General features: G+C 49.9%; 1 protein-coding gene across 1 annotated transcript in view; it reads right to left on the reverse strand.

Annotated features, from left to right (window-relative positions):
• Positions 1–651: 651 nt before the first annotated feature.
• Positions 652–8,772, reverse strand: part of ZP1 (zona pellucida glycoprotein 1) — a 9,572-nt gene continuing 1,451 nt past the window's right edge. Inside the window, exons 3-12 of the mRNA XM_069108511.1 lie at positions 7,906–8,251; positions 7,329–7,388; positions 6,102–6,289; positions 5,917–6,014; positions 2,989–3,116; positions 2,709–2,898; positions 2,481–2,625; positions 1,444–1,525; positions 1,147–1,266; positions 652–878 (exon numbers count right to left, since the gene is read on the reverse strand). Coding sequence (XP_068964612.1) covers positions 652–878; positions 1,147–1,266; positions 1,444–1,525; positions 2,481–2,625; positions 2,709–2,898; positions 2,989–3,116; positions 5,917–6,014; positions 6,102–6,289; positions 7,329–7,388; positions 7,906–8,251 — 1,584 coding nt within the window. The remainder of the gene's footprint in view (positions 879–1,146; positions 1,267–1,443; positions 1,526–2,480; positions 2,626–2,708; positions 2,899–2,988; positions 3,117–5,916; positions 6,015–6,101; positions 6,290–7,328; positions 7,389–7,905; positions 8,252–8,772) is intronic.

The raw sequence follows: 8,772 nt of genomic DNA on the forward strand, positions 1-8,772 counted from the left end.
AGTCAATAACACACCCCCGAGCCTATGTAGGCACCATGGGCACAGCGTGGCTTTATCCCTGTTTCTGTGAGCTAATTTTGTGCCAGCCCTAAGCAGGGCTCTAGGTCAGTACTGACTACAAGAAACGTCTATTGACTTGGAGGATTTTTTGGTTTGGGGAGGGTCCCGATTATTGGCAGCCCCAGGGACCACTCCCTCTGGCATTCTGGGAGACACGGCATGAAAACCTTTTTATCCTTGGAGCTCTGTGCTCTAATGGCCTCGAGATCGGCCTTGGTTCAGGCAAACTTTTGACCAGAGCAGCTCCAGGGCTTTGGGGTAGGGGCTGGAAAAGACGAATTTTAGGACAAATAGAGGCAGCTGCTTTTTGAAAGACCCAAACTGGTGTTCAGGAAGAGAGCAACAATTTTAGTCAAGATAAAAACAGAGAGGAAAGACTAGTGGGTAGATGGTCATACAGGGGAGACGTGCTAGACTGGAACCAGAGGGCCTTGAACAAAGGCACCACAGGCCTAGAAGTCCTGTCAAGTCAGGGGGCTGGACTAGATGACCTTGCAGGGTCTTTGCCAGCCCAATGCCCCACCTGCAGCTTACGAGCCCTCCCCCAAGTCAGAACTGGACACCGTTGGTGCAAAACATCCACATTCTGATTTATTGACCTTGTTCACATGCCCTGCTCTTCTCTTGATACTTCAGGCTCCTTCCAAAGAGAGCTGCCACCACCAACAGGATGGTGATGACCACCAGGGAGAGGGTCACCCACAGCAAAGGTTTCAGGGTCGTGCTCCAGGAGGATCTTTCGGGAAGAAGGGGCTCCGAGATGTTGGGCCACAAGACAACAGATCCTTCCTTGGAGTCTGGTTCCATGGAGGGTGAAGCTATGGCATTTTTAAGCCACTCCCAGTTAAAAACTAGGAAGACTCAGAATGGTCCTAAGATTTTAGCCAAAGGGCCCCAAATAACCTGGATAAGACATGCTTGTCAAGATCTACAAGAAATGTCGACCAAGGTCACGGGGAAGTTGTAACCCCCTATTCTGAGGGGAATCTTTTGCTCAGGTCATATCCTGGGGGTAGTTCTTGACCCAAGGGGTCACATACAAATGTCTACATATCCCCCCCTACACCCCAGCCCTCCAACACACACCTTTATTCTGTAAATTAATCTTCTGTTCTCTAGAATCCCCAAATCCCACCGGTCCTGGAGAACCCACAATGTCCTGGACTCCTTCCATAAAATTGTGGTGGTCTACAGAGCGCCGCTTCTCTGTCAAAAGAGAAGTCAGAGGCACCATGTTGTACCTGGCCATACGCTTCTGAGATAATTAGGTTAGGATCCCCACAGGGCAGTCTCGTATTATATAGACAGACTGGGTTATCTGGTACTCATGCCTGAGGAGGAGATGCCACCCCCCCCAACAAGACCCCAAATCTAAAAACTCACTTGTGGCCCCCGGGTGACACGCAGCCCTGCAAGTCTCTATTTCAGAGGGATAACAAGCGGAAGCGCTACAGAAAAAGTAAACCTGGGCAGAGGGAGGAGGGGGAAACAAAAAAATCAGGCATCTTTCCAAGCCAGCACACCACGACTGGTGGCTGCTGTTGGCGTCAATACCCTCTAATCCCAGCAGAATTTAGAGGCGCTGCAGGGGATGCGAGTGACTTCTGGGATCCGCTTCTAGAGGCCAGTAGCCAAAGATAGCGGCCCAAGGAGGGGGGTGGGCCCTTTGCCTTGCGTTTTGGGGGAGCAACATGGCGTCTACTGCTGAACTCGTGTCCCTCTGATGACTTGGTTCTCAGCCAGATCAGCTCTTCCCTGATGTGCCCTAGATCCCTACAGCCGAACCTTAAGATCATAATGGAGTATCTCCCAAGTTTGGAGTTGGGGGGATGGGTCAAGTGGACCTCTTTCCTCAAGTGCATTAGAGAGCTGACTCCCAAGAACAGAACTCCAAGTTTTGGGGCAGTCTACCAGGACAGATACTCTAGAACTGTCTGTGATGTCACTAGGGGGAAGGGCAGCGATGGCCTCAAGCCTCAGTAGGGTCCTGGCCAGCAGACGCCAGTGCTAGAACAGTCTTCCATGGGACCTCGGCAGAGCGAAGGGCAGTGCACTGATGAATCCCCTACTCCTTGGGGCCAGTTTCCCAGGAACATGCTTCCAATCTCATCCTTCTCTCTACAACCTTTCTTTCTGGTCTCCTTCCTATTCATACATCTGTCACCCTGAACTAGGTCCTTACCATCTTTCGCACTGGTCTCCTAATTGGTCTGTCTGCCCCAAATCTCTCCTCTATAACAGAGGGACAGACTCCTGTTGGCATTTACTCCTCCCCGCCTTTGCAGTCTTTATACACCTCTCCTCTCTCACTGTTTTCTCCGATCCACCCACCCTGGCTGTTCTGTCTCCCATCTCTGTCCCTTCTGCCCTTGAAGGCAGTCTTTTCTCCCCTCTATTCACAACTGAGCCACAGTCCTTACCGGTCCACTGAGAGCCCTCTGGGAGACTGAGTCAACAAAGGTAAAGGTAGAGACGATGAAACGCCGATAATGATTTGGGAAAAGGGGCTCTTCTCCCTTCTTGGATGCCAGCTGGGTCTTGTAGCTATCACCAGCAAATGGGCACCTAGGAAAGATTAGTGAAGTCTTAGCTGCAACCTGCTGGGAAGTCAGGCCCTGTCCAGAGCAGACCCCCAACTAACCACTCACCCATCCAACAGGAGAGGCCACTGGGGTTCCTTGAAGGGGTTGGTGCTGGCGGTAGCCCAGCAGTGATGCAGAACCAGCACCAGGTTGGGGTCTGTCCTCCGGAGGAATCGCACCTCGACACAGATGGGTTCGCGGAGCATCTTGAAGATGGGGAAATCCTTCACGTGGTGGTAGGAGCTGTATTTCTGATCTGTGGTTGGGAGAAGGGGGAGGTCCTATGAGCCTTCAGGAGCAGACACTGGTAAGCAGGGTCAGGGAGGCAGGACAGAGGTCTCTTTACCCTTGGCGATTCGCAGCTCAAGATGCAATGGGCCAGACTGGAGCACAGAAGTGGGCAGTGGTGGCAGGAAGACCTCTGTCTGGAGGGGCTGGAAGTCACTGGCATTGTAGATGCAGCGTGCATGAAGACTGCAGTGGGGGAGAAGGTATAGACTGAGTTAGTCATCAGAAGACGCAACCTAGGGATGTCCTGGAGCCTTTTATGAGGCAAAGCTGAATTCACACTGTCCCAAAGAGCCCGGACACTGCTGACAGACCCAAGCTGTTTGGTAGAAGGTGGAAAGCTAGAACTTGTCAACCTAGCAAAGAAGATCACCTCCCTTCTGAGGGGTGGTAGACTATAGGGAGAGAATGGGGCATGCTTCCTTCGAGCAAGACAAATACATCATCCGTGACTGATTTTATGTTGTTCCAAGGGTGGCTCCTTGGAAAAGTCACTGGAAAGTAACACATGCCTCAGTAAAATAACGGCAGGCCCCAAGTAGATTTGGGATGGGCATGAGACCTGGGGTCAGTGAGATTTCCTAGTCCAGGTTTAATTCACTTCATTGTGCCCTGAAAGCAGATCAGGTCTGGCCTCAGACACTTCCTAAGTGTGTGACTCTACTGGGCAAGTCACTTAATCTCTTGTTTGCCTCAGTTTTCTCATCTGTAAAATGAAGATACTAGCACTTACCTCTCAGATTTGTCACGAGAATCAAAGGTAATCTCTCCAGCTACCTTGAGTTAAGGCCCTGAGGAGCCAGGATCAATGAGGAGAGAGGCCAGCTCACTTAACACAGAAGAAACAGCTCCAAGAGGAATGTATTTGTCCAAGGTCGCATATGCAGGAAGGGTCAGAGCTAGGATTCTAAGTTCTGACCAGACTCAGTGAGCAAGAGGGTAAATCTTAGGAGGGCATCACAGGTCCAGGAGAACTCTTTGGGCTTCCTCCCCCGACCCTGAGATCTACTAACGTTAGTTCACCAAGAGCCTTGACGTGTGGGCTCTAGGACCTTGTAGAGTTAGGATGGACAGAACCAGATGTCCTTCCTGGACCAGACCTTGGGGAAGAAATCCATCTTTTCTTCACTCCCAAACGAATGTCCCTGTTCTGTTCCCACCTCTACACACCCCCCTTCCATTCCTCTGAGGAATGTTGCCTAAGAATATTCCAACCTCCCCAAGGCTGCTGCCTCCAATTAATCTGGGGATGAGACTAGTTCACATTTAAATCGTGCCTTAAGGCTGGACAGTCCTACTCTCAGAAGCACCTGTAAAGGAGGGGGCATTATCTATTTTATTGGGGGCCAAAAGGATTTAGGCCTAGGGCTATATAACTGAAGTATCTGAAGTCACACTCTTATTTCTAGCCTTTATTAACTTGGTGGTGAGGAGGACTGAGTAAGCTAGTAGTGATGGGGCATGGACACAATCCACTTCCTCAAGTATTTGAAGGGCTGTTACAAAGAAGAGGGGCTAATGATCACTAGCATTTAGACCTACTATGCACCAGGCATTCCGTGAAGCGCTTTACAGACTTGAGAGGTAGGTGCTATTACCTCCATTTTACAGATGGGAGAATTGAGACAAACAGAGGTTAAGTGACTTGCCCCGGGTCACACTGCTCGTAAGTGAGGCTGGATTCGAACTTGGGTCTTCCCAACTCCAGGCCTGGTGCTTTATCCACTGAACCCCCCTAGCAGCCCCAGTGAGATTTGTTCTTGGCAGTCCAGGGTTTCAGACAAATGGCTTGAAACCCGTTTCATGTACAGGAGGGAAGCTACTGACCATGACTGACAAGGACTGATGGAGTCAAGAGTTCATTATTACTGGTTGATCTCCTATGAGAAGCAAAACCATTTATTGGAGATGTCGAAAGGATGAGGGCCCAGGTGTGGATGTTTCTAGTCTGATTTCTACAGTATTGCTTCCAGCTTAGCCATGAGTGCACAGATCTGAAGTTGGAAGGGATTTTAAGAGACTAATTTATCTCCCCTCCATTTTACAAATGGGGAAACTGAGGCACTAAGCAGTTAAGCGGTTTATCTAAGGTCTCGAAGGTCATGAGAGGAAGAGGCAGGATTTGAACCCAGCTCCTTGAACTTTAGAGACATACTCTATCAGGCTGCTTCCCTGAATGTTGTAGTTCTCTGTGCCACCATTCTCAGTCTCCTCCCCTCAGCTAGATTATAAGCCCCTTGAAGGCCAGGACTGTCCTTTATCACTAGAGCCCCAAGCAGGGTAACTCTTAGAGAAAAGAGAACCCAAGGCATCCCACATAGTAGCTCTGTAGAAGGATGGATCTGACTCCCTTGCTCCTTAGAGGTAGCAAGAGGCTCCCCACCTCTGAGTACTTAGGACCTCGTCCAGCAGTGGTAAGAGACTTGTCACCTCCAAGAGCCAGAGGTCTTCTATGGAGGTAGGATCTCGCCAAGACGTAGGCCTTGAGCCTTGGCAGAGTTGTCTCTGACATCATCCCCTTGGAAGGTTTTGTGGCAGAATCTGTACCTTCGGCTTCCTGTTCCTTGGGGCCAACTCAGAATGTTCCTTATCACACTGAAACCTCAAGGCCATTTGCTACATGAGCAGACATCTTACTTTCAGATTAAGAAGACTAGCTTATTAAATACAGTTTCTCAGTAATGAAATCTTCTGACCAAGGACAGATACCTATCTACACGCTAAAAGGAAGCCTCCTTCCCCCCCCCCCCCCCCCCTGCCACTGGCCTCCATTACTCTCAACTCCCCTGTAAGGCCCTGATTGCGACGTGGGACGCAAAAGATGCTGGCATTGCATTCTGAAGGCCAAAATTCATGTCCTGGCCCTTCTCTGTAACCTTGGATGACTTGTTTAATTCTCTGGGGCTTAAGTCACTGTGTCTAAGCCCCCTGTGCTGCACAGATGAAGAAACCAAGGCCCCTGCCCCAGATCGGTGCTTCTACTCACAGGAAGGTGCTGTCCCGAGTGATGGCGCCTTCGGGCCCTGTCTGGATGTCAATGTCTGAGACCAGCTGGTTCTCATAGATGAGCTGGTTGTTGACCAGCTGGGGAAGGGAAAAGCTGAATGAGTGCCTTCCCACCATGGGCCGCAGTAGCCAGGTCAGCCCTAGAGAGCTGTCCCTGCCCCTTACCTGGATGGTGGTGCCACATTGGGTGACCGGAAAATGGAAGACCACAAAGTTTTCTGTCCTCTGGGTTGGGGTGCAGCCATCTGAGGCATAGGCTAGCCTTAGTCCCTTCAGACTGACCTGCTTTTCAGAGGTAGTGTTCTGGGAGACCACCAGCACAAAGCGGCCATCTTCAAAACACCGGACGGTGGCTGGGACAAAGGGCCAGATGGCCAAGGTCAGTTAGTGTTAGAGGAATTAGGGGCCCCAGGCCTAGGACTCAGAATTAACTCCAGACCTTACTCTGCTAGTAAATAGCTGTCGGACCTCAGCCCAAAACACACAGCTCTTTCATGTCTCATTTTCAGCATCTTCAGAGCAAAGAGTTTAAGACGTGATATGAGCATTCGGGTCCTTCCCTGGAATTTAATCTAATCCCTCCAAGGCCTGATAGACTGAGAAATTCTTGGAGGCTGGTGGGTCTTCTAGACAACTCCTTTCAATCTCTGGAACATTCCTTTTCTTCCTGATCCCCAACTACCGTGTTTCCCCGATAATAAGACCTATCCCAAAAATAAGCCCTCCCCTTACTGTGTAAGATTCCTCTAAAATAAGCCCTCCCCCGAAAATAAGCCCTATTGAGATCGCTACTGTAGTGAAGGTGATCCCCTGCACTACACGCTACATTATGGCACCCTCTGTATGCACCTTCCCCCGCCCCCCGCCCGGTGAAACGCACGCCGTGCTCCGAGCTGCATCCAATCAGAGCTGCAGCAGTGAGCACGTCATCCTGTTCTTCCCCAGTGATTTGCTTATTGAATAAAGGTACATTTTTTTATTCACATTTACCTGTTTATTAAAATTGCTGTCAATGTTCATTAAAATAAGCCCTCCCCTGAAAATAAGCCCTCTGGTGTTTTTCTGTCCAAAAAAAATAATAAGACAGTGTCTTATTATTGGGGAAACACAGTATCCTCCCCAAATATATATGTGTGTGTTATTTATTATATAACATTTATTATATATGTGTTTATATTACATTTATGCTATATTCATGTTTATGTTATTTATTATCAATAGCAAACTCGTGGCTTAGTAGGGACTGCCTCATTCTCTGTACCTCTATGCTTAATAAAAACAACGTATTGCTTAGGGATGTGAGTGCACCTGTGTTGCCATAGTAACAGGGAACCTTGGCATCTGTGTTATCATAGCAGCAGCCAGCTTGGAGACAGGCTTCAGAGTGTGCACCTTCTGCACAGGGGACGTGGCCAGAGAAGACCTGGCATTGCTCCCGGCTCAGGGGGTTACCTGGGATCACAAGAAGTCTGTCATGAGCTACCAAGAAGCAGTTAACACAACCTAATCTCTTGTTTGCCTCAGTTTCCTCATCTGCAAGATGAAAATACTAGCACTTACCTCTCAGATTTGTCATGAGAATCAAACGTAATCTCTCCAGCTACCTTGAGTTAAGGCCCTGAAGAGCCAGGATCAATGAGGAGAGAGCCCAGCTCATTTAACACAGAAGAAATGGCTCTGAGAGGAATGTATTTGTCCAAGGTCGCATATGCAGGAAGGGTCAGAGCTGGGATTCTAAGTTCTGACCAGACTCAGTGAGCAAGAGGGTAAATCTTAGGAGGGCATCACAGGTCCAGGAGAACTCTTTGGGCTTCCTCCCCCGACCCTGAGATCCACCAACGTTACTTCCCTTCTCAAGCAGTCCACAGTGGAGAGGATTCATGGGGACAGGGGTGGGAATTTGCCTCAAGAGAGAGGCTAAGAGAGTCTACTCACGCAGAAGGAACCTAGGGAAAGGAGTCAGACTCACCTGTATGATGTGGTGAGATCCGATGCACTAAAGTGACTGGGCCGGAGGAGGGAGAAGACCAGGTGGGGTAGATACTGGCAGGTCGATGGTCACGATCAGCAGCAGGTGGGAGAGACAAACGTCTCAAGTCCAGGTGAGGGTGAGAAGGGTGAAGGTGAGTAGGAAGATGAGGATGAGGCCGGAGCCAGGCGGGGGAGGGAGAGGGGTGGAAGACAGGATGAGGAAGAGGAGGGTCTGGGCTCTGGGGACGCTCAGGTTTGGGGCAGATCAAGGTCACATCTTGAGCTCCATCGAGCTGAGCGCCCAACATCTCTTCTACAAATACTCGTAAGTGGTACTGACCATCCTGGGTAGAGACAGAGACCAATCAGAGGCTGGGCCCCGGGTGAGAAGGCTACTCACACCCCCATTCCTGACTGAGCTCTGACAACCACCCAGCATGTTAGTAAAAGAACTCCAATGGGCTTCTTCTCCAAGAGTGCCCTGAGGCTGACGGCTCTGAAGAAGTCTGGTGCAGTGAAAAAGAACGCTGGCTCTGGGTTCAAACCCAACTCCAGATCTTCCTTTCTCTAGGCCTCAGTCTCCTCCTCTGTAAAATAAGGAGGTTGGTAGATGGCATGTAAGGTCCATCTAGCTCTAAATCTATGAGCCCAGGAACCTCTGAGCCCCAGCTTCCTTGTCTGTAAAACAGGGATATGTGATTTCCAGGTCACACAGCCAATGTTTTCAAACCTGGGTCCTAGCCCCAAGCTCCACTTTCTGCTCTAAACTGTAGAGGTCCTGCCTTGTGCTTGCTCTCGTGCGCGCGTGCGCACACACACACACACACACACACACACACACACACACACACACACACACACACAC

Source organism: Petaurus breviceps, unplaced genomic scaffold (assembly GCF_028583685.1).
Source record: "Petaurus breviceps papuanus isolate PSGF00001 unplaced genomic scaffold, PetGlider_PUasm1.0 90397, whole genome shotgun sequence".
In the NCBI taxonomy this organism is placed as follows: Eukaryota; Metazoa; Chordata; class Mammalia; order Diprotodontia; family Petauridae; genus Petaurus; species Petaurus breviceps.